This window comes from Cricetulus griseus, chromosome 3 (assembly GCF_003668045.3).
Source record: "Cricetulus griseus strain 17A/GY chromosome 3, alternate assembly CriGri-PICRH-1.0, whole genome shotgun sequence".
NCBI classification, from domain to species: Eukaryota; Metazoa; Chordata; class Mammalia; order Rodentia; family Cricetidae; genus Cricetulus; species Cricetulus griseus.
Window position 1 is genome coordinate 21,325,954 of NC_048596.1, and position 25,547 is coordinate 21,351,500.

A 25,547-nucleotide genomic window follows, 5' to 3' on the forward strand; every position below is an offset into this window, starting at 1 on the left:
TCTGTTGTATGTAGGTTCAAACCCTGTCTTGCCCAGGTTTTACTTGTATGTCCGGGGGTGGTGGGGGCAGGCAGATCAGCCCCTGAAAACTCAGCAGCTGTTTGAGGAGTGGGAGTAATAGTACTTACCTCCGAAGGTCATTGTGAAGGTGGGTGGCATATGAAAGGAGCTAGTGCTCTGGATAACCCATAGCAAGCATCAGGATACCACACACTGTTAAACGGTAGCTACATTTTTTTTAGTAACTAAAATTTTTTTCCTTTCAAAAATGATTTTATTATTTTATGTGTATGGCGTTTTGCCTGCATATATATCTGTGCACCGTGTGTGTCTGGAGCCCCTGGAGCCCCTGCAACTGGAGTTACAGATGGTTGTGAGCTGCTATGTGGTTGCTGGGACTTGAACCCCGGTCCTCTGGAAGGGAACCCAGTGCTATTAACCACTGAGCCATCTCTTCACCTCCAAAGATTCATTTTAATTATGTGTCCATATGTGTGTATGGTGGGGGTATCAGTATGGGTGAGTGCAGGTATCTACAGAGTCCAGAAGCGAGTGTGTCAGATCCTGGTAGTTGTGAGCTGTCTAACATGAGTGCTGGGAGCCATGTTCTGGTCTTCTGCAAGACCAGTATCCACTCTTAATCCACAGGCCACCTCTCCAGCCCTGATACTGTTTTGAACCCTTTAAGCACACCTTTCCAACAACCTAATGGGATGGATATTGTTGTCAACTTTATCTGATCAGTGAAGGAACAGAAACAGCCAGAACACAGTCTGCAAAAGTGAATGTCAGGTTTTGGTTATGGGTGGCAGTGGTTAGGACTGTTTGAAAGAAAGCATGCACAGTCATTATAGGCTTTTGGATGCTTGAGAATTGACGTCGCTTATAGAGGAACTAAGGTACTCTCTTTACTGCCGGCTCCTTTTACCTTCCTGTCTTCCGAATGGGGATTGCCCAGACCAAGAAAGCAGTGAGTCTGTCTGAACTTCCCCCCGGGCAGACTGACAACTTTATTTTGCACTGTGCATAAAGGGAAGTTGGGTTAGGGCACAGCTCATCTACAAGCACCCAGCCTACTTAATTGCCTCATTTCCTGGAGAAAGTGGTTATAGACTAACCAAGAACATTCTGAAGTCGTGTTGTTTCAGGCCAACCTGTGTATCCTCATGCAGTGTTTGCGGCTTTGATGTGGCTTCAGGGTCTGGGTGACAGCCTGGACCCACAAACTGCAAGCCAAGAGAACCCGAGGGAGGAGTTCATATTCAGCATTGAAATGTGGCAGGCAGGCTGCTTCTGTGTTGCTCCAACCCCAGTTTAGACTGTCAAATTTATACCTAAAAACCCTGACATGGCTGTTAGGTCTACACGCCATTGCAATGGTGCTTGAATTTCATGTTTTGTTAGTCCGGGGATGCATCTTATTTATGCTTACTTTGTCACTTTGTTCCGATGGGTTTAAGGCAATTTACAACACCGAAAACATGCATTTGTGATATTTAAAGCACAAGAACACATTTAAGATTTAATGAAATACTTGGAACGTAGAAGCGGAAACAGCAGTGTTCCAGGAATGTTAAATAAGTTGGTTTCTGTAATTGCACACTGACTTTAGCTGTGAGTTTTCTGGCCAGGGCAAAATGGGAACCATGTTGAGTGTGTTAGACATCTGGGCTGACATGCCTTGTATAATATTTGACTTCAGTTCCTTCTCAGAGGTTGACCAACATTGATAGAGATCTTTTTCCTCTCTTTCCTCTCCCTCCCTCCTTTTGTTCCTCCTTCTTTCTCTTCCCCCCTCCCCTTCCCTCCTTCCTTTCCTCCCTTTTTTCCTTCTTAGCTTCTGTTTTAGTGTGAGAGAAATTCTAATTGAAGTGTCTTCAGAGGACCTCCTATGTGCAGGAGTGTAAGTCCTTCAGGTTGTTTCTTGAGGAACTGGGCTTTTAGGTTTAAGTGTTTATTGTCTATGTAGTAATTTAACTTCATTCAGGAAGGAAGTCTTGGGAGAAGAAACAGTCAACATCCCCCTTAAAGTTTCCAAACCTAGTGAACATCAATTGGCTTTGCTAGGAGATGTTAAACGCAGAGATTGGGGGCTGAGGGTGTGGCCTAATAGTAAGAATGTATGCTTAACATGCCAGAGGCCCTGAGTTTGGCCCTCAGGACAAAATAAAGTGAATGAATGCATGAGTATTTCTGGATCATTCTGTGTTGATGTGAGATGGAGTGGGGGCTCTGTGTATATTTTACCCCCTCCTTTCAGGGTATCTGGTAGCTAAGGGGTGGAAAGCCAGTGCCACATCCCTGCAAATACAGTTCTGAGCTAGTGGTGAGCGGGATCCCAGGTTTAGTAGCCAGCTCCAAAGTGAGTAGTGTTCTGTAACACTGAGGAAATTGACCTGTAGTCCTAGCCAAAGGGAAAGTTAGAAAATTATTTGAATAGAGAACTTTTATTTTCCTCCAAAGGGGAGGGGAGAAGGCCTCAGAACATATAAACAGCTGACAAATGCTTGATTGAAACACTGGAGTCTATAGTAAGGCAACAATTAATGTATTGTTCAGAGTGAAACTCTTATTTTTCTTCCTTCTCTTGTCACAAGCTCTTCCTTGGTAGCCTAGGCTGGCCTTGAATTCATGATGGAGCCCAGAATGGCTTACAACTTTGATTTGGTGTCATGAGTGTTGGGATTGCAGGTGTGCACCCTCATTCCAGGTTGGCTGGAACACTTGAGAACAAAATGGGGTGCTTTCCATGGTTGAGAGGACACAGGCTACTGACCTGGGCAAGCAAAGGTGACTGGTAAATACTACCTAGGAAGTATGTGTTTTCTTCAGTGCTGGGCATTGAGCCCAGGCTTCATCAGCATGTAGTCCCACCTCAGCCTATCATAAAGGGCTTTGATGTGTAATTGTGCTTTGCACACCTTGAACTGAGCCTTCAGTACCAGACTCATTTGTATGTGAGAGCCAGGAAGCAACTAGAGGCTGACCAGAGGGTGAAGTAGTAAGATGAATCACTGGAGGAGTGATGACAAGTGATGCTGATCCTGGGTTTCTGTGCTGGGGCAGTTAGAGCATGATGGGGCTTGTGGCTAAGTGGGTGGTATGTTTCTCATTTAGAGGGACCGAGTTTCCTCAGTTGGTGCTGATTGTTGCCATCTGGAAATCTAGGCCGAGAATTGCCAGACTTTTTCACAAGCTTAGAATCTAGGGGTTTATGTGAAATTTACCAGTATGTGATTTAAATTAAAACTAATACAAAGCAGTCTTGATTGTAGACCAGATTCACTTGTTGGGCTCAGCTTTCAATTTCCAGTGCAGAAAGTTAAAGGAACGCGTTCAGCTGCTAGTAGAGTTTGGGTTTTAGGTAGGACCTTCTTAAGATCCATGAAGGCAGTGTTTCTCAACCTTCCAAACTAACACTGTGACCCTTTAATGCAGTTCTTCATGTTGTCGTGACCTCCCTTCCAGTCATTAAATTTTTTAGTTGCTACTTTATAACTGTAATTTTGCTACTGTTATGAATTGTATGTGATGAATGGCCCCAAATAGGTTTCAACCCACAGGTTAAGAACCACTAAATGAATGAATGGCTGGGCTTAGGGCTGAGTGATGGAGTGCGTCCAGTTTGAAATGTCATTAGAAAGTGTACTGGTGCGGGACGATGGTGGTGGTACACACCTTTAATCCCCTTACTTAGGAAGTAGAGGCAGGTGGATGTCTGAGTTTGAGACCAGCCTGGTCTACAAAATGAGTTCCAGGACAGCCAGTGCTGTTACACAGAGAAATCCTGTCTCGGGGGGGGGGGGGGTAATACTGGCTATTTTTATGTCAGCTCGACCGACACAAGCTCAAGTCACCTGAGAACCTCAATTAAGAAAATGCCTCCATAAGATTGGGCTTCTGGCAAGCCTGTAGGGTATTTTCTCAATTAGTCATTGATGGGAGGGGGCCCAGACCACTGTAGGTGGTGCCATCTCTGGGATGGTATTCCTGAGTTCATTAAGAAAGCAGGCTGAGCAAGCCATGGGAGCAAGCCAGTAAGCAGCACCCCTCAATGGCCTCAGTAACAGCTCCTGCCTCCAGGTTCCTGCCCTGTTTGAGTTCCTGTATTGCTTCCTTCGGTGATGGACTACTATGTGAAGTGAAAGCCAAATAAACCCTTTCCTCCCAACTTGCTTTTCTGGTCATGGCGTTTCATCACAGCAATAGAACCTCTAACAAAGTCAGAAAGTGTCCCTCCAGTGAGGTCATCTGAATGTCAGCACAGCTAATGGTCACTAGTTGTCTTTTTGCAGTAACTGGGCACAGAGAATACTGTGTGAGAATGCCATTGTTGTTTCCAGATAAAATACAGGGCCTGCTCTCTCTGTTGCCACTCTTATATCCCTTCCCCTTCCTTTGCTCCCTGGGTTTCATCTATGCAGTTCTTGAGACTTGGCCTGTTCTTTCCTGACTCCTTTTGTGACTTCATGGTTTTAAGCAGTACACCTGGGATTCATTTCTATAGTGCCCTCTCTCTCTCTCTCTCTCTCTCTCTCTCTCTCTCTCTCTCTCTCTCTCTGTGTGTGTGTGTGTGTGTGTATGTGTTGTGTGTTGTGTGTACACATGGATGTGCACATACAAGGGCCAAGGTGTCTTCTAGTACTCTTAGCCTTATTCCTTTGAGTCAGGGTCTCTCTCCGAACCTGGAGTTTATCCCTCCCCATCCCAAGTTGACAGCCAGCAAGCACCAGCAATCTTTCTGCCTCAACACTCTGTCTCTGTGCTGGAGTTGCAGATTCATAGCAAGACCATATCAATCTTGTCACACAGGTACTGGCATCCAAACTCACATCGTCATGGTTGTTCTGTAAGCACTCTTACCCACCGAGCCGTCTCTCCAGCCCCCATCATTAGCCTTTGGATTGCACGGTAGCTTTGAGCACAGCATTTATCATCTGCTTGGTGGTAGGCACGGCTCTTCTCATAGCATGTGGTTCCTGGAGTTCACAACTAAGAGCTCCACATTTCATGAGTTCTGAGCACTTGCTCGGTTTTGAATCATCTCAGCAACCCTCACAGCAGCCTCCTGAGTCAGGAATGCTGAAGAGCGAGGCACAAAGGTGCTGAACCCCAACCAACCGCAGGATATCAAGTCCTGGCCCCCTGCCTCTACATGTCACATCTTAACCAACAAGCTGCTACATCTTTCAGAATATGCTCGGGGATGTGTGATGAGTGAGTGAGTGAGTGAGTGAGTGAGTGAGTGAGTGAGTGAGAAAGTAAGCATGGGGAGGATGAAGCGTGCCAGTGTCACAAAGGAGGGGTTAGCTCTTACTTGCCATCAGTGTTGAGCCTCTGGCTCTGTGAATTTGCCTCACTGAAGAACTAGGGAGAGCTACACCACAGTTCCATTCTGCACTGAAGTGATGTTAGCAGGGTTTGAAGGCGCCTTATGAACATAGAATGTAGAGTCAGTGTGTGTGGGGCGGCGGGTGGGCCCAAGGATAAACTCAACTTGAGTGACTGCTTCAGAAACCAGAAGAACATTCTTTCTTTAATAGAAATTGTTGCACCTAAGCCACACTAGTCTTTTATATTCTAGTTGTTTGATCTCTGGGGCAAAGATCTGACTGAGGGAATTTGGAGGATGTCTACTTAACTAATAGATCTGGTTTTTTTTTGGAGGGAGGTATCAGATTTCTTTCTTTTCTTTTCTTTCTTTCTGTTTTTTTTTTTTTTTTTTTTAAATTGAAGCTGACTCCATCATGAGCCTGTTTTGATGGAATTCGATGGCTGCTAAGAAATTAAGCTAGATACTGTGTGCAGACCCTGCAGCCTGCCCTGGCTTGCTACTCAGCAGCTGAGTCACCTTGAGCAAGCTTCTTAACCCTTGTTTCTCCATTTCCTCATCTTCAATGATGCAAATAACATTGCCGGCCTGGTAGCATCATGAGAGGATCATAAGCCAACCCTCACTAACCACTGAGCTTGCACTTGGCATATAATACACACTCATTAATGATGGTCACTGTCAGAATTGAGGTTCACTGTTGTCAAGTAAGTATGTGGTAAGGAGTCCTCCATTCAGGCAGGAACTCTCCAGCAGCCAGAACCAGGTCTCCTCACCTGCAGCCCTTTTCAGTTTGTCTTATAATTGGCATGTTTGACAATGGGTGGGGTTCTGGGCCCCAGCTCAGTACAGAGCAGGGGAGCTGTTGTCTCATGCCTGGGAGGCACCTGGCCAGTAGGGTTTTGCGACACTCCAGTTCTTTGTCTAGAAAGCCATGGCAGATGCAACTCTTAAAGTTCTGGGTTTCTTTTCAGCTCTGACAGTGGGCTTATAATCTCTGCCATGGTATTTCACTGAAACAAAAAAACAAAAAGGGTAGAATTTATGAAGGTTTCTATGTTAAAACCAGGCGTAAGTCTTTAGCTATGGGAATTTAAACCACTCATGGCTTCTCTCTGGTCCTGTTTCTGAAACATTGTCTAATATATGCTTGCTCGTCTAATCCATGTGAGATCCTTATTTTTATTTTAAATATGCAGTTTGAATAGGCTCTGTAAGGGTAAATTTCTGTTATTTATTTGATCTATCACGCTCCCATCTTTTTTGGGGGGCAGGGGCAGAGGCACAGGTATCATGTAGCCTAAGTTGGACTCAAACACACTGTGTAGCCAAGAATAACTTTGAATTTCCGATCTTCTTGCCTTCACCTCGAAAGTGATATCAAGTCCAGTTTATGTGGTATTGGCAATCAAACCTTAGGTTTTGTACATGCTAGGTGAGCAGTCTACCTTTTGGTTTGTGTCCCCGATCCCAACCTTTTGAAAAAGAGATGGCTCATAAGAGAACATTATTCCAGCAGAATCTGAGCTGATGATCTTTTCCAGTAATTTTCAAAACTTTCCTTTGGCTCACAAAAAAAAAAGAAAGGAAGGAAGGAAGAAAGAAAAAGAAAGAAAGAAAGAAAGAAAGAAAGAAAGAAAGAAAGGAAAATCAGATTAAAGGATAGGCTGACTAGGTGTGGGCCTCCTAGGACTGGTTTTAGCTTGTCTAGGGCCTGTTGGGATGTTCCCTACAGAAATGCCACTCCCACAAAACAGTTTGAACCAAATGCTGGAAATTCCAGACTTCTTAGCAAATGAACATAAAACGTAAAAAGAAATTTCTAGTTTAAATCCAGGATAGTCATTTTTAAGGGAAGTTGTTACTTGATTAAAAAAATATTGATTATTTTGAAGTATTCATTTCAAATAGTAAAATATATTTGTGCCCATGTGGGTGCAGAGTTAGTCAGTGCCCTGCTGTTACTCTCCATCTTATTCCCTCCAGAAGGCTCTCTCTCTCTCTCTCTCTCTCTCTCTCTCTCTCTCTGAAATTTAAAATAAAGTTATTTTTATACAATATACTTTAATCATGGTTTCCCCGCCTCTCCTCTCCTTCCAGACTCTCCCCAACTCTCCACTCTTCCCACTCTATATCTTCTTTCTCTTTCAAGAAAACAGACAATTAACAAGGCAGACAAGAAAAGTAAAACAAACAAAAATAACTAAGAGCAGGAGAAATGCATGGATACATGTGTGTATGCAAACACACACACACACACACACACACACACCATAAAAACTCAAAATTGGAAACCATAGCATGCAAGCAAAAGACCAGTGAGGTTAAGAAATAAATGCCCAAACAAGGCAATATAAGGCAAGAAAATCTCTGAAAATACCTTTGAGTTCATTTTGTGCTGGCATATACAGCTGGGCATGGGATCTATCCCTAAGTGTGGTTTCTCTACCTAGAGACTCCCTTGGAGACCTTGAATTTTTTCTTTGTGAGCAGCTGTTAATTGGAGATAGCATCTTGGTTAGGAACAGTTGGCCTGTCTGGTTTGAACCTGTACAGGCCCTGTGGAGCAGCTCTGTTGTGTCTGGAAGATACTGTTTCCTTGGTATCACCCATGCCCTCTGGCTCTTAGCATCTTTCAACTTCTCTTCCACATAGTTCCTTGAGCCCCGAGAGACAGGGTCTCTTACTGAACCTGCAGCTCACTAGTTTTTAGTTAGCTGGTGGCTCGAAAGCCCCAGCAATCCTCCTGTCTCTCCCCACCACCTGAGCTTTGGGGTGATAGGGTTTACCTTTTACACAGGTTTGGGGGGGGGGGGCTGAGTTCAAGTCCTCATGTTTACACTTAAAGACCTTTTACCCAGTGGATAATCTCCCCAGCTCTTGAAGACATCTTTATCCACAGCAGGTATTTTAATTTGAATAACCCATTGATTATTTTGAGCATCTACTGCCATGTGGTAGGTGCCATAGATTAGTGATCAGGGAAGACTCACAAGGGTAATTTAAGTAGAGACTTAAACGGTGAGAAAAGTCTATCAGGTGGAGTTAAGAATACCTAGGAAGAGGAAGCTAGAACTTGGTGGGGTGGTAGCCTGAGGGGAGGGCTCCACTAGAGGGTTTCTGATTTATCCTATAGGGAACTGCTCTGCTCTTTTATACTGTTACATTTGATCACTAATAAGTGGCTTTGGTTGGCATTATCCTCCTGGTTTCCAACTAGTCTGCTTGGAGCTAATTTGCTGGTCTAGAGCCATTACCAATCCCAAATAAAGGGATACTTAGTAGGACCATTAAAAAGTGAGCCAGTGGTTATGTAGAGAGTTTGAGGCCAGCCTGGGATACATAAGCCATTCTCCATAAACATCAAACAAACAAAAACAGAAAAGCAAAACTCTGCATTGTCTGTTAGAAGAAGTGGACTGTATATGGTATAACACCAGGTCAGCCTGTATTTTTACTGCCTCACTGAGTGACTCAGAATGCCTTTCTTACTTCGGACTGGGAGGAAGGCCCGTCAGATATCCCACTCAGTGGCTGCTGGGAGCACAGCTCTTGTTTGGTGAGTGAGAGCTCTGTAAACACATGACGGGAGAGCAGGAGAGGAAGTTTAGGAGGTCAGGATCCACGTCTTCACATTCCAGGAGCGTTTTTGTCTAGTGAAGCCAGAACATGTTCAAGCCAGAAGGGACCTCCAGGACTAACTCAACTCCTCATCTTGTGAGGTCAGGATGTTGGCAAGTGGTGGGCCATGGCGGGTCCCACTCACCAGCAGCCCTATGAGGGCTTGAGTTTTCTATTTGGTGAGGGCTATTTGGGAACATGGCTGTGGAAAATGGAGGCTTGTGGCCTTAGTCTCCTATCCTGATTTGGCGCTTTGAAGAACCAGCTTATGGAGACAACCTGTGGTCTGCAACATCTTCTACTAGCTCCCACTATAGGGGCTTCCAAGAGGAAGCCAGAGCCCTTTGGGCACTGGGAGTCTGGAGATGTACCACTCTGCCAGTAGGTTCCTGTCCAGGGAGGCTTTTTTTTTTCTCTCTTTTTATTATTATTATTATTATTATTAATTCAAGTTAGAGAACAGGCTTGTTTCACATGTAAGTCCCCTCTCCCTCTCCCTCCCCTCACCCCCATTCCTTCTCCCCCACCTCCAACCTACCCCCCACCCCATCCACCCACCACTCCCCAGGCAGGGTAGGGCCCCCAACAGGGGCTCCACCAAGTCCACCAAATCTTCCTGTGCTGGGCCTAGGCCCCTCCCCATGTGTCCAGAGACAGAGTGCATCCCTTCAAGTGGGATGGGCTCTCAAAGTCCCCCCCACACACCAGGGCAAAACGCCAGTCCACCTCCGGAGGCTCCCAGGAGTGCAGGGGCCCAGGGAGGCCTTTTAATACCATACAGTCATGGACTGGCACAGGGGTGACGAAAGTAGTTAATAGTCAATAGCAGTTACTCTGAGACCAGTGCTGCTTCCAAATGAGTGCTATTCATTATGCCAGCATCTGTGCTCACTTGAGAAACCATTGAAGGTCTGTGTGGGGCACATTTACTCTGTTCACAGGAAATCCTCAGCAGGCAGTTGGACTTAAGGACCTGTGACGGTGACTAACCGGCTACCCCAGGCATCTGTGGTCCACAAATTTAGAACTACTGGTCTGGAAGCATCAGCTTTCACAAAATCAGCCACCTATAGAGAAGGACTCTTAACCATGGCCAACTTCCTGGTGCAAACCCATACTACCATATTTAAAATTATCTTTATTATTTGCTTTTTTTTTCTTGTAAAAGTAGCTCAAGCTCATTGTAAAGAAACTAACATGTTACTGAAATGTGTAGCTGTGAGCAATTCCAGTTTTGCCTGTGTTTATAATTTATAACATATGCTAAGATTTTACAGAAATAGAAGTTACTGTACACAATGTTCTCTAACTGTGCAAGTTTTAAAAATGTGTTGTTACAGGAGAGTGGGCCCTGCACCCTGTCTGAGCAGCACACCGGAGCTGACCCTGTTGTCAGGGACACAGGGGAGCTGGCCCTGAGGGCATAAGAGCAGGAGAGCCACCCCCCCCCCCCCGCCCCCGTATCATATGCCCCAACAGCAATCAGGAGAGAGGGCCCTACACCTTGCCTGAGCAAAACAATAGAGCTGGCCCTGGTGGTGTGTGTACAGGTGAGCCAGATCTGAGGCCCTGAGAGCAGGAGAACTGGCCCTACTCCTTGCTGCAGGCTGCATCGGGTGAGCTAGCTGAGGCAGTGCTGGAGAACTTGCCCCAGGAAGTGAGGGCAAGAGAAAGCTGGGGGGTTGACCAGACCGGCTGCCACTCAGGCTCAGAACCAGGGCTATGAGTTAGCCCACTCTGGCATCCACTTTATCTATGAACTGCTGGAGCGTGTGAAAGGGAACAATCTACAGATCCAATACTGAAAAATCTCCATGACACAGGACAACAGGATATCCAAGAGGAGTCCTAGTGAGAGCCATTATCAATAGTGTAGCAGAAGCCAGAGGCCTCAAACCAGACCATTGACTCATAGCAGTGAACACTTGCAAGATGTATGGACTAAAGCGTAAACTGTGTGACTCACCGGGCCACACTACAGCTTGCTTCCTTCTCCTTCTCCTTCTCCTTCTCCTTCTCCTTCTCCTTCTCCTCCTTCCCCTTCTTCCTCTTCCTCTTCCTCCTCCTCCTTCTCTTCCTTCATCTTCATCTTCTTTATCGTTCTCTTTTTCTCTTCTGTTTGTCTGGCTTTTTTGGGTTTTCTTTAAATTGTATTTTGTTTTGTGGTGAGAGGTTGCAAGGGCAGAGGGTTCGAGGGGACAGGGAGATGAGTGGGATTGGGATGCATGATGTGAAATCCACAAAGAATCAGTAAAAACAACCACAGCCACCATAACAAAACAAACAAACAAACAAACAACGTGTTGGTGACTTATTTTGAGGTCAGAGTATTAGAGTGAGGCTCAGGGTTGAGTCTGCAGCGGGCTAGCTGAGTGGCTAGTCATGTACTAATTGGGTGACCCTGGGGAGGTCATCAGACTTTCTGAGCCTCAGTTTCTGGTGTTCATTCTCCTTTCTCATAGTTGTTTTAAGGAGACAATGAGGTGATATACAGGAAAGGACTGAGTAACAGATTGCATGAACATGAAGGATTGCTGCCAGTTAAATTATGATTTTAGCATGGTTTCTTGGGCACTTCTGTCCCTGCTCTTTCTTTTTCTTTCTTTCATCCTTGCAGAGTCTTCTTATATATCCCAGGCTGCCTTCAAACTCACTACATAGCTCAGGCTAGCCTCAAATTTTCTCCTGCTTCAACTTCCCGGGAGCTGGGGTCATAGGTGTGTGCCACCGTGCCAAGCTGTCCTTTTTCCATGCTTTGATCTTTCTTAGTGAATACTTAACCCGATGGTATTTACTCCTTGGTTTCCCTGAAGACAAATAGTAGCTAATGTGCTTTCCCCTCTGTTGCCAGGTCACTCCCGGAAGCAAGGCTGCTATAGCTAATTTATGTATTGGAGATTTAATCACAGCCATCGATGGAGAAGATACCAGCAGTATGACACACTTGGAAGCTCAGAACAAAATCAAGGGCTGTACAGACAACATGACACTCACCGTATCCAGGTGAGGCTGTGGAAGGGTTAGTTCATTCCTGATGGACTGGAAGCTGTTGTGGACAGCATCTGCCTCCCCCATCCCAGAAGCCCGGGTGCTTCCCCGGCTCTGTGCTATGCGTGATGGAAGCACTCCGGAAGGCCTGTGGCTTCGGACTTTGAGGTTGCTCCTTTCTTCTGTGATTTTCCTAGGACTTCTCGTCATCTAGACCTCTTTCTCTTACACTTCACTTGATCTAACACAGCTAACGAAGATCCTGAGAAGGTAAAACAAGCTAAACACTGGGTTGGACCCTGAATAGTGGGTGTCTTGTCATGAGATCACAGCAGCAGGGGAGGACCTGAGCCTGTTAGACAAAGTGCCAAGTGCAGCTTCAGGTGCACTCCAAGAAAGGAGTACAGGCACTGAGCAGGCAGGTGAGGGAAGCCCCCTTGGAGGCTGTAATTAGGGTAGAATTTCCATTCTTCTTTCACATGGTCTTGGAATTGGCTGCACAAAGCCAAGATGTCAGGAGTGATTGGCTCAACTCTGAGTGGCTTCCTAGTTCCTGTTGGATCAAGTTCAGGTCCTTTTTGCTGTGTAAGCCTGCTTTATTTAATGGCTCACTAACCGTAGCTTGTATAGCTCTTCCTAAGGTTCTCATCTGTGAAGTACACTTGGTAACCCGTTTTCTCCTACTTGTGCTATTGGATTGATAGACAGACCAGGAGTGGATGAGAAATGCTGGAATATTTTGTTCCTTTTGGAGCTCTGCTTACTCTGTGGGAGGCAAACCATTTCATTACAGCCTTTTGTTCTTGTCTCTTGTTCTCTCTCAGCCCATGTCATCTCCCTCAAACTCATGTTCAGGTCATTCATGCATTTATTAGTAGGTTCTGTCACTGGTTACTGTGATGGATACAAAGTAAAGTATAAATGTTCTCTGCCTTGAAGAGAGAAAAGGCCCTATGCTAATGAAAACTGAAACTGGACTAAGACCATTGCTCTGTGATTGGCAGGAAGAGATCCTTTGCAAAACCGAAAAAAGGGTTCCTTGATTGATAAGTATGTTGGTGATATGGTCCAGGCTAAGAACACTGAGCCAACATACAGTTGAAGTCTACACCATCCTGAATGGAGGTGGCAGCATGAGGCAGATCTAGCCACTCAGAGGAGCCTGGTGGCCATGTCAATTCCCCACACTGTAGCGAGCGAGTTTGAGGCTAGATCAGAAGGGTCCCTTAAGGCTCTTGTAGGAGCTGTCCAACATGGATACCATCTAACTGACAAATAGAGGGTTGGTCTGATGGCAGGGTACAAGTTCAGAGGGTAAAAGTTAAGGAAAAGGGAACATTTTTCTAATTTGCTTTTAGCTTGTACAGTTGCTTCTTGGTGCCTGGGGGGTCAGTCCCCAGAATTGTTGTGGATGTCAAAATGTGTGAGTACCCAAGTCTCTTCTGACATTCTCTCCATGGGCATCGTCCTACATGCTCTGATAGGCTTCGTCCTGCATTCTTTATGTCGCCTCTGGATTACCTGTGATACAAAGTAAATGCACAGATACAGAGTTGTCTGTCTGCAACTGAATGACTAAGCAGAACCTGCAGATACAGAGGTTGAACTTAGTTCTTTATTTCACATGAATGAAACAGCAAGCGGCTTTAGGCTGGGGGTGTTGCTCGGTGGTAGAGCCCTGGCTTGACACGTGTGCCATGTTGAGTTTGATTATCAGCACTGCAAAACAGAATGAAGTGAAACCAAATAAAAGGAAACACCAGCTTTGTTCATTTGTTGCAGGTCTGAGCAAAAAATTTGGTCTCCTTTGGTGAGTGAGGAGGGGAAACGTCATCCATACAAGATGAATTTAGCATCAGAACCCCAAGTAAGTGCTTATCTTTGTCCCTCCTCTGCCAGCTGCTTTCCTGCTTGGGCATTGTTCCCCTAGTCCCTTGTTTTTCCTGCACTGGAGGCCTGGGGATCAAGTGGCTGGGAGAGCCTCCCACTGTCTTTGCTCTGGGATCTGGCTCAAGTTCAGTTCTTCCCGTAAGGGAACTGCCGGAGGAAAGGTCTGGAAAACCCCAGGGCAAGAACATGCCCTGGGCTGGAAGCTAGGAGTAGAGGCAGGCAATGAGAGAAGAGGGCAGAAGCCATCCTGCAAGTAGCGGTGGTAGGACTCTAGTGAATCGGAGAGCTAATTCGGCTCTTATAGCATTTAGACACAAAAGAATCATCCAGCGATGATGATGCGTTTAGGTCCGAAGCAGTTATAGAAACAGAGGGGGATTTAATAGTAAACCCTTTTTTCCCTGTGAATCCTGAGGTGGGAATCTGTTGTTCTTGTTACAGTGAAACTTGAAGATAGATATTAAATAAAATTAGTTAAAATGAGGTTGCGGTTAATCTTTAAAAACATATAGTAAGGAGTCACTGCATTGCTCGTTGTTCAAATAGAATTTTCTGGAACAGTGGATTGTCCTGAGACCCCATGTTTATAAATAAATCTCCCAGTAGATGGCTGCTTGTAGGTGTTTTCTTTCACTTCTCCCTTAGTTGCATCTTCTAAGGTATCTGCACGGTGTGGGTATGTTTTGAAATAAATAGAGAAATATTTAGGACATCTTGGTAAAATTCCTCATGTTGCTCATAACAAAGTATGTTCTCTGTTGGATAAATGAATTATCAATAAGTGAGGGGCCGAAGGAAGTGGCTTATGGCGTGAGTGCTTTTATACAAGCACAAGGACCTGAGTTTGAATTTCCAGCACCTGTGTATCAAAGCTGGTCAAGACTGTGGCCATCTGCAACGCCGTCAATGAGAGCTGGTCCGCCAGGTCAGCCGGAGGCTAAGGTTCAGGTTCATTGAAAGACCCTGTGTCTAAAATGGGGAGAGGTGATGGAGGAGACATCACATATCACCCTCCAGCCTCCACACACACTCGCAGGGGTGAGTGCACCTGCATGCACATACCACAAGCCAAAAAAAGTGAGTAAGTAAACTCATACTTTTTTCAATTTTCAATAAGATCTGAAATTGGATTTTTCTTTTCTAAGTTTGAGACATTAGTTTTTATAAAGAAATAGCAATCAAAAATTAATACATACTCAGCTATCTTATGCATAGTATAGTACATATAATTCATATGAAACTGAATTCCCATGGTGCCTTGGTGTGTATAAATTGAATGGTTGATGACAAGTCTTTATTTCTTAAAGGGGTTCCATTAAAATTTTGGAAATGTAGTTACAGTTTTTTCTATTAATGCATTGGCAATCATACTTAAAATGCCGAGTCGTTTTGAGGATTGTTTTGCCTCTGCCATGTCGAAACTGATGCGAACATGTTGTTCTGTGTAAGCCCTATAAGGAAATTCATAAAATGTTATTCTGCAGACTGCTAGTTGTATAAACAAATTTAAATCATGCCAGAGTTAATTTCAGTTTCCCTGGTAGTCTAGCCACTTATTAAATTTACTGTACGTGTTAAATTTTGATGTGTCAAGTTTTCGTATGATTTTTGTTTAACTTGGTCCCAAATGCTCATTTTTCACTTGAGGTAATTATTATTCATATCTTTATTATACTTTTCCTTCAATGCTGATGTTCTGAAGATCATTTTCAGACTAAAAAAAATACTATTCAAATTACTATAAAGGCCAGCTTGAGTGTAGTTTTGTCTTTATTCATAGAAAAATCTTCCCACCTCCCACTTCTTTTCTTAACCAGACAAATAGAACAGAGTTCATGGATATTAAAAAGATCTGCTAGTTCACATAAAGCTAACCAACACCCCAGCTTATCTGAGGTCAACATAGTTACATACCTAGTTTGTATTTCCTCATTATTGAGTTTCCTTGGAGACTGATAAATACAAAGCCCAAACAATTACATCATCCCTTCCACAAGGCAAGCCCTAAATCCGCCTGTCCTCTGCAAAGACTAGACTCCACATGGGGGGAGAGATGTTTCTTTTATGTACAAACCAGACACATTCTTGAAAGTTGCTTTATAAAGCAAGAATCAAGAATTAAAAAAGAAAAAGCTGTCCCAAAGAAAAAGCTCCACCACTCCCACAAAAGCAAACGGGGGTGGGGGGTGGGGAGGTTCTGGAGATGACTCCTGCCTGAGGACCCGAGTTTGATCCTTGGGAGTCACATAATGGAAGGTGAGAACTGATTCTCTTAAGTTGTCCTCTGATTCATAAATGTGGGTAGTATATAAATAAATAAGAATTTATGACATGGCTCTCCCATGGACTTCTGTTCTGACCGGGACTGTTTTTGTTTCTATGGGGAGAGAAATCAGGCCCTAATGAGAACCTGCCTGCCGGGTTCCGCACTGTGCTTGGCGCATGGACGAGTCACACCACCACCTTCTGAAGGAGCCTAGAGAAAGGGGCTCAGAGAGGCATAACTTGTCCACAGCCAAACACAAAGTGTCAGGGGAAATTTGAGCCAAGACTAAGGAATAAGCATCTTGTGCTGCTCCCAGAATTGCTGTGGAAACAGAAGGATGCATGCTGGATTCAGTCATGTTTCCCGAGCTGCCCTAGTGATGGGGTGAGAGCCCCAGGCGTCTTCTGTAAACCAGCTGCTGCCTTCACAGCCAATGGTTTCAGGATTCCTTTGAGTCAGTGTACATAAAACTGCGTAACCATTCCTTGACTAGGGCCATTTTTTCTTTAATATCCTCTTTTGTGATTATTTATGGTCAGGCTTGGTGGCATAAACAGGTGGATATCCGTGAGTTTGAAGCCATCCTGGTCTACATAGTGAGTTTCAGCGACAGGGCTGCATAGAGAGACCCCGTCTCGAAACAAAATAGAAATAGAAAACAAAAAGCATACAAGCCTCTTTTGATTATTTGTACAGATATGGACAAAGTCAATTAAACTTCACTGATTCTGACTTGAAGAGAAAATTTACTGGAATGATGAAAAAGACAGACATAAAAATATGTCTATGCTGCCTTTTACTTTAAATTAGCTTTGTAATGAATTAAACTTTTAGTTTTCATTCATAATGTTTTCCAATTAAACACTGAAGTTTCTTTTTTAAAAGGAGGAAAAAAGAGTAATAGAGGGCCTGGAGAATTCTTTTCATTTATTGGGGTGTTTAAGAAAGAAAGCAGGGTTTAGAAGAGTTTTCTTGGGAACTCAGGAAACATGCTGAGTTTAGGAAGTTCCAAAGAGCTTTCAGCACTGGAAGCTGGATTGATTTTGAGCATTGGATCAGGGAGAACCTTGCTAACTGACTCATCAGATAATCTGTGATTATTTTTTAAAGCAATGTTAGTTAAATAGTTCAGTTGGGTGCTGGCGGTGTACACCTTTAATTCCAGCACTCGGGAGGCGGAGGCAGGTGAATCTCTGAGTTTGAGTCCGGCCTGGTCTACAGATGGAGTTCTAGAACAGCCAGGGTTATATAGAGAAACCCTGTCTTGAACTGCATCCCCACCCTACCCCCAGAAAAAAAGTGCTTCGGTGTGTTTGTATAGATGCCTTAAGAGCTTGTTGTTGTAATTGTTCACCAGACTTCTGGAGATGTTTCCACGTTAAGGAGAGAAGGGCATGGAGACCCAGAAACCCAAAAGTCCTCCCTCCACAGGTTCTGCCTTCGACCCGGCTTCTAGAACCTTCCACTTTGTGTTCCCACAGAGAACAATAGGCCCTCCGCCCCTCCTCCTCCTCCTGTGCAAGGACTGAGACTATATAGTCAGCAGCTGTTTCTCCCGTGTTCCCAACACCCTCTTTCTGTGATGACCTAACCTGGGGAATTTATCTACACCTTCTGGCATTGAGGGCTTTGTGATGACCTAAGCCACCTCTCCTCTTCCTAATGCCTCTGGAATGTGTCCTGAAAGGATGCCTCTTCAGCTCTGACTTGGGTTCTGGTAGCCCAAGGCATGAGGCGTCATCCTCCCAGAGGTCCCCAGAGATCAGATCTGCTGGGTTTTGGGGAAGAAGCAATGATGGGGCTGATTGAGAGTGCATCTGTGGGTACTCTCAGGCCATTGGTAGCTGTCTCCTTGTGTTTGCCTGAGCCCCTCTACCCCCAGCTGAAGATAGATTTGAACCAGGGCTGCTGTAGCTTAGCTGGAAGTTTTCCCTGGCTTTTAGCCTATACTGCACATGATACGGGGACTGGGTGGACGCCTCCCTGAATTCTCCTCTGCTCCCTGCCTTCAGGAGGTCCTGCACATAGGAAGTGCCCACAACCGAAGCGCGATGCCATTTACTGCCTCACCTGCCCCCAGCAGTGCCCCCCGGATCATCACAAACCAGTACAACAACCCCACTGGCCTCTACTCTCCTGAAAACATCTCCAGCTTCAACAGTGCCGTGGAGTCGAAGACAGCAGGCAGCGGGGAGGAGGCGAAGAGCAGACAGTAAGTAGACCCTCAACCCCCCCTCCAGGCTAGTCCTGGGAGAGGCCTTTCCCACTAGTTTCTTCTAGCAAGTTGAACCACTCACTCATCCTGGGAGGGAACCTTTTGTAGTCGACTTGTTCACAAGTGAAAAGGGCTCCCCCTCTCCCTCTTGGTGGGGTCGTAGTAAAAATAAGAACATGCGTTGCTGGAGCTGTGGCTTAAAGGTTGTCGTGCTGGCTGCTCAAGCCCGAGGATCAGGGTTCTGTTCCTAGAGCATGTGTAAATGCTAGGTGGGCTTGGTGGCCGGTCTGTCATGCCAGCACTTAGAGGAGCAGACCAGGGATCTGGAGCAAGCAGGCTGGCCAGACTAGCCTCACGAATGAGCTCTGGGTTCGATGAACAAGATGAGGAACAGTGGAGGAAGATTCCTGGCATCACCCTGCAGCCTCCACACTTGCGTGAGCGCCTGTGTACACACACTGGCCACACACTCACAGGAGAGGAAAAAAAAAAAAAAAAAAAATATATATATATATATATATATATATATATATATATATATATATTGCCCAGCTCTGTGTCTGACACACATAGATCTTGTAATGATTGGGAATCGGCCTTGCTCTGAATGCTGTGGTCACTCACCCTCAGCAGCTGGATGTGGGCTTTCACAGGGCTGTTGTGTCCTGACAGAGTCCTCATTGTAGAATCCTTGAGAGGATGACTCCTCAAGATGGTCTAGTTTGTGTCCACGTTTCCCACCCGATCTGAGCAGGGGGAGGAGCCCCAGAATGGGCAGTGGTGAAACAGTGCTTCCCTTCTCACCAGAGCAGACTAGAAATGATAGAGGGAAATCCTTGAGGCTGTAAGTGCTCACCCATAGGATTGGGTTCTGACCTGGGAAGGGAAGAGATGGGACTGTGGGTGGAACCAGGCAGGTACCTTGCTTTGTCACAGATCTGTTGGCTGAACCTCTCTTTATCTCTGTCTTCCAGCAGCACAGGGGCCTACTGTCTGCTCTAGGGGGCAGATTTAGACACTTCAGCCGCCCAGGGCAAGGGAACTGGTTGTGAAGGTGTCAAGTTAGGAGGGTGGGGAGTAGATTAAGAGTTGCCAACTCATACGCCTGAGGGTGGGCCGGCAGGGTGAGGAGCAAAGGGCGGTGCTACCAGATCAAATATAACTGAATTGCACTGTGACGCCCTATGCTCATGCCCTGCCCATGGGGCAGGCCTAGAATCCCCACCTCTGCTGCTTACTTTCACTGAAACCCAAGTTGGAATTTTTTTTAAACCTGAAATTGCCAACTTTTAAATATTGGTGACGTTCAAATTTTGTTGGAAAGCATAGTACATTCCAACGTTGTCTGATCTCTCAACTCCAAAAGCCCATGTTGGCATTCAGGTTTTTTCTCTCTTCACCTTTATAATCTGTCCAGATTCTTTAGTTGTAAACTAACTGTTTCAAACACAAGTTAGGAGGGGTTACAGTCCCAGGCTTCTTAACTGTTTGGAGAGCTGCTCCAGGAACCCCATTGTCTTCAGGGGACCAGAAGGAGGGGTGGGAAAGAGAGGAAAGGAGGGAAGGAGGAGGCAGACCAGAAAGATACTAAGGCTGTTGGGCATCCTCTGCATGCGAGTCTCTGTTCCTGATACTCAGGACAGGATAGGACAGAGCCAGTATGTTCCTTAGAGCCCAGTGAGGTTTTGGTTTCAGAAGATGCTGATGATCACTGGCATAATGGCAGTGGCCAGTACCACTGCTTCCTCCCCAAATCATGGTTCCTTCGAAGCCTTACCTACTTGACACATTGATGCCCTTCAAGGTGCTCATAGGATGTTGGGGTTACATGAGAAAACTACACAGGGGGTCCCCAAAGCATCACTCCCTGAAGGGAAGCTTGCATGTAGCCCAGTGAGTAGTGGTTTGAATACCAAGGGCCACCATTCCTGTGTTTCAAGTGCTTGGAGAGGCTGGGAACGTGACCCTTCTTTACTGTCCCAGAGTGGAATGTTCCATGATCTGGATTTAATAACCCAGGAAATGACACATCCTTAATTGAAAGAACTGCTATGTACTGGGAGAAGTATGTGCCTGGAAAGTATTTTTAGTGTGGCTGCATTAGATATTTTTCCTTTGTTAATGTCTTCTTTCTTCTTTCCTCTTGCTTCCTGATTGCCCCCTGCCCCCCACTGCTCCTGTCACAGTCTCTTTGGCTGTAGCTTCCTGAGGGTCTTTATCAAATCTCCTTGAGCAAAAGGGGCCTATTATCTAGTTCAGCCTAACCTCTTTGAGAATGAGCGTGAGAAGGAGCGGGAATCCCTGATGCTAGCTAGAGGCCAAGGAGCTGCTGAGCCCACCATGTTTCTTGTACAGGGACCTCTGCCTGTTGGTTTGTTTCTAGAATGTTCTCAGAAAGGAGAGAGAGAGACGATCCTGCCAACCCATCAGCCACTCAGTAACCCTTCATGCTCAGCACAGGGCCCAGAGCTGGCTCACCCCCACTGTTTAGTCTGAATTTGCTGAGGTCCAGAACTGGTTCACTACATGCTTTGCATCTGAGGTCATCACCCGTTCCCTGGGGCTCACCCTGGTGTTCTTTTTTTTTTTTTTTTTGTCCCAAGCTCTTCATAGCATTCTGCTGTGTGTGTGGCTGTCTGTCTTGTAGGTCTTGGTACAGCTGCATCCCAGGCAGGCCAGGATTTCAGCAGCTGCATTGCCACATTGCTACCTGGGAAGGCAGGTGGGGGTCTCCTCAGCAGACCTTCTGGCACATAGCAGTAGGAGGGAGAAGGAAGAAGAGGCAGGCAGAGGGAGGCCCTCTGCAGCCCTTTGCCTCTAGGCAACTTCAGCTCAGCAGTTCTCTTTTGAGTACCTACTGTGTGCCATCCCAGTGACAGGAATGTTGCTAGCCCCTCTTCTCTCAGCTCTTCAATTGTGTGTAGAGGGGACCTGTTAACATTTGGTAATGCAGAGACTGATTTCATAATTTATGTGATGTCTGTCACTTTCTACAGCTTGTAGATTGGAGTCTTACAATCTGGCTCTGCTCCACCAGCTGAGTGACCTTAGGCAAACCCTGTAAATCTTCTGAAACCTTGTCTCCTAGCTTTAAGGTGGGCCCTTAACCACTTGCCTCCCTACCAGCTTGTCAAAGGAAGGCAGTGCCTTGGGCCAGAAGGTACTGAGTGAATGCTTGTGACTGCTGATTTCACTGCTGTGGGAGAATTCTGCCTCAGCAAACATATGAGCACCTTCCAGAGAAGATTTGCCTTGGCCTACTGTGAACTTCTTTCTTCCCTGAGTCATTGCTTAAGTTCAGCTATGGGTACCATTGGCCAGCATCCTCCTGGGGTGATGGTTTCTTCATGGCATAAGTGGCTGAGCTCCTGTAACCAGCATAAAAATCCCATTGTACTAGGTCTTCCGAATTGTGTTCAGGGTATTCGTCTCCAGACACCCAGGAGGCAGACTTCTAAGCCAGTGCAGGGGAGATAAAGGGTTCATTGCTGTCAATTCAAAAAGTAGCAGGGGATTATGTTAGCTCTGCCTCGATGGGAGCAGGATCTTACATGAAGGCTGCTTGTGTCTGTAGCTGATATGCCTGCGCCCAGTGTCTGGGCCTGAATGTTCTTCCCTTTTCTCCTGATGTCCATCTATTCCTTGCTTCTTATCATAAGAGACTAAAATTCAGGGCACATTCAGACCGGGCATCCCCTTCAGAACCAAATATGGAAACTTTCCCAGAATTCCTTTTAAAATTATTTTTTATTTTAATTAATTATCAAGTAATAGTCTGGGGCATGTGAAACCCAAGCTCTTATTTTCTAGGATATCATGAAACATGAAGGATTTTTCTGTTTCAGCTTACTCCTCTGTGCGTGTATTTGTGTGTGTGTGTGTGTGTGTGTGTGTGTGTGTGTGTGTGTGTGTGTGTGTTTTAAGACAGATGTCTCATTCCTTGGATGACCTGGAACTTACTAGGTAGACCATGCTGGCCTTGAACTCATAGAGACCTGCCTCTCCTTTGTCTCTTGAGTGCTGGATTAAAGGCATGCGGCACCATGACCATCTTTCATCTTACTGTCTTTTTAAATTTCTTTTGAGATTTATTTTTATTCTATGGATGTTTTATCTATGTGTTTGTGCACCTTGTGTGTACAGTGCCTTGGGAGTCCTGAAGAGGGCGCTGGATCACTTGGAACAGTTATTAGTGGTCATGTGGGGGCTGGGAATTGAACTCTGGTCCTCTGGAAGAGTAGTCAGTGCTCTAAACTGATGAGCCATTCCTCTGACCCCTCAGTTTGTTTTCCTTATCCCAAATTTAAGACGAGCCAAGAACTCTGCATCACTTAAAGTTAGTACTTCTGTTTGAGACAAGGGATTCTTAAACGAATTAAGCCTGCTCTTCTGAGATAGCTGCAGATGTGTATGAAGCTGTAGGAAATAGTGCAAAGAGGTCTCTTATTCCTTGTCTAGTTTCCCTTGATGCTGACTCTTGAGGTGTTGTTCTTGAGACAAGATCTTATTCTGAAGCCCAGGCTGACCTGGAACCTACAGTCATCCTCTCAGCTTCCTGAGTTTGGGATGACAGATGTGACCCACAGTGCGGGACTGGGGATGCCATCTTGAATTGTCAAGTAGAAGATGGACAGGAACACAGTGTAAAGAACATTTGAGTCAGTGGGGCATGGTGGCACCTCCCTTTAATCTCAGCACTTGGGAGGCAGAGGCAGTGGATCTGTGTAAGTCGGAGGCCAGCCTGATCTACATAGCTAGTTCCAGGATAGCCAGCTCTACCTGTCTCAACAAAAGCATTTGAGTCTGCACCAGGATTCCCATCCTGTTGCTGCACCCACCCCAGCCACATCCAGCACGCCCACGCCCCTCCCTGCACAGCCTCCAGCCCACCAATCTCTCACTGTTCCAGCTTTGTTAGTTCAAGAATGTTTTATTAACAGAACCGTAAAGTATGTAACCTTCTGGGGTTTGCTCAGCACAATTTCTTGGAAAGTCTTCAGGTTTTCTTTATATATCAATAGGATGTTTCTTTCTTTCTCCCCACCCGCCTTTTTAAAGTGTGGCAAAAACCACATGACATAAAATTTACTATTGTAACCACATGTGCTAAGTTATGCAACAGATCTGTTGAATTTGTTCAGCTTGAAATGCTGAAACTCTATACCCAATGAACAACTTCTGTCTCTCCCAAGCTCCTGGAAGCCACTACTGTGCTTTCTGTCGTGGGCCCCTCCTGCAAGTGGAGTCATGCAGCATTTGTCTTCGTTGACTGGCACATTCATGCTCCTCTTAGCATACTGCTCCAAAGTTTCACCCCTGTGGCGTGTGTGAGGACTTTCTTCCTTTTCAAAACTGAATCCAGTGTTTATCACATTAAAAAAAAAGAATCCATCTATCTGTTGATGGCTATTTAGGCTCCTTTCATCTTTTTAAAGACACCACTTAATGAGGAAAGCAAAAGGCTTTCCCACCAAGGTGGAGAAGGAGCTGAGGCTGTGCAGTCTGGTCGCTCTTCTGCATTGTAGCTAGGGTAACAAGGCGAGGGAAGAATCAGAATGGATTGCTACATCCAGCAAGAATATATCAGAAAAAAACCACACAGGCTGTAAGATGGACATAGAAGAAGCAGGTGTTGTTTCTTTATGCTAGCAGTAAGCATGTGGACACTGACATTAAATGTACCATTTATAGTTACTTCTTAACAGACTAAACTCAAGTTTGCCAAGTGAGTGGGGAGAATAGGTGGAAGGGAGGAGAGGCCAGTTAGTGTGTACAGTGCTATTGTTTGAGAGTCGAGGCTAATTCCGGTGCCATGTATCACTATGGAGTGGATAAGGAACAGAAATCCATTGTGTCCCTCAAAATAATGAGACTAGAGACTTGTCAGCAAACTCATCATAAATTAATGAGAAAGCTTAAAAAAATCTCCACATCACTTCTAGGATACATGTGGAAGCTCTTGTGTTAAGAGAGACTGTGAGACTTAAAACACATCTTAATGAACTTAAAACGACATAACAGCAAGTATCTTTTCCAAGCACAATGGATTAAAACTAGAATTTAGCACAAAGAAAACCGGAAAAATGACAAATATGTGGCCATCGAACAACACAACTGGAACAAGCAATGTAAGAATCACAGGGAAAGTTAGGAGACATCCTGAGAAACGGGAACAGACAACATTCCTAGCATTTATCAGGGTCAGGCGTGGTGGTGGTGGGTGCCTGGCATCCCAGCACTCCAGAGGCCGAGGCAGGAGGATCAGGATTTCACAGCCAGCATTGGTTACACAGTGAGATCTTGTCTCCAAAACAAAAACTAAACTAGAGACAGGGAAAGCAGAACCAAGAGACACACAGAGGGAAGTGCCCCAACAAAGCAAATCTGACTTTTAAGGAGGACTCGTTTATCAGTTTGTCCTTCACCAGTTACTCTTTGGCATCTTAAGTCTGCTATCCCTAGAGGCTAAAAATTCCTACTTAAAGTTTTTTTTTTTTTTTTTTTTTTTTTTTTTTTTTTTTTTTTTAAACATGGTTTTTCCTTTTTATGTTTAGTCTTAGGCATTTGAGTTAATCGTGTGGGTGTGAGATAAACATGGGGGGGGGTTGTTGATCACCATAGCTGTAAAAGGAGTTTGAAATCCTGGAGACCAGTTCCTCCCATTTTATTCTTTTTTGAAATTGCTCTTAACTTTTTCTTTTTGTTGCCTCTTCGTATGAACGGTAGAATCCAATTCATGGACTTGGCACGTTATATATTATTTCTTTCCCTTTTTTCTAGGGGCTGGGGGTGGGGGCAGGGTCTCATACTATAGTCCAGGCTGGCATTGGAGCCCACCATGTAAGACAGGCTGACCTTTGAACTGGTGGCAATCCTCCTGCCTCAGACTCCAAAGTGCTAGGAATAGAGGGGTGTGTACTCAGCTTCTTTCATCTACTGTTCTGTAGTACCAAGGGCTGAACGAGGGCCTCCTGTGTGCTGAGTACTCCCCCTGTGTGCTGAGTGCTCCCCCTGTGTGCTGAGTAAGTGTTCTTCCTGTGTGCTGAGGAAGTGCTCCCCCACTGAGCTACACACCTAGCCCTCTTCTACCTTTTATTTTGAGACAGGGTCTCACAAGGCAGCTGTCCTTGGCTTACTAAGGAGACTAAGCGAGCCTTGCACTTTTGATCCTTCTGTCTCAGCCTCCTGTGTACTCAAAAAATTTTTTTTTCTTGTGAATCTGCTGATGTGGTCAA

General features: G+C 45.3%; 1 protein-coding gene across 1 annotated transcript in view; it reads left to right on the forward strand.

Annotated features, from left to right (window-relative positions):
* The window catches only part of Pdlim1 (PDZ and LIM domain 1), a 44,777-nt gene that overhangs the window by 8,084 nt on the left and 11,146 nt on the right, over positions 1-25,547 (forward strand). The window contains exons 2-4 of the mRNA XM_027407402.2: positions 11,805-11,956; positions 13,724-13,808; positions 18,110-18,309. Coding sequence (XP_027263203.1) covers positions 11,805-11,956; positions 13,724-13,808; positions 18,110-18,309 — 437 coding nt within the window. The remainder of the gene's footprint in view (positions 1-11,804; positions 11,957-13,723; positions 13,809-18,109; positions 18,310-25,547) is intronic.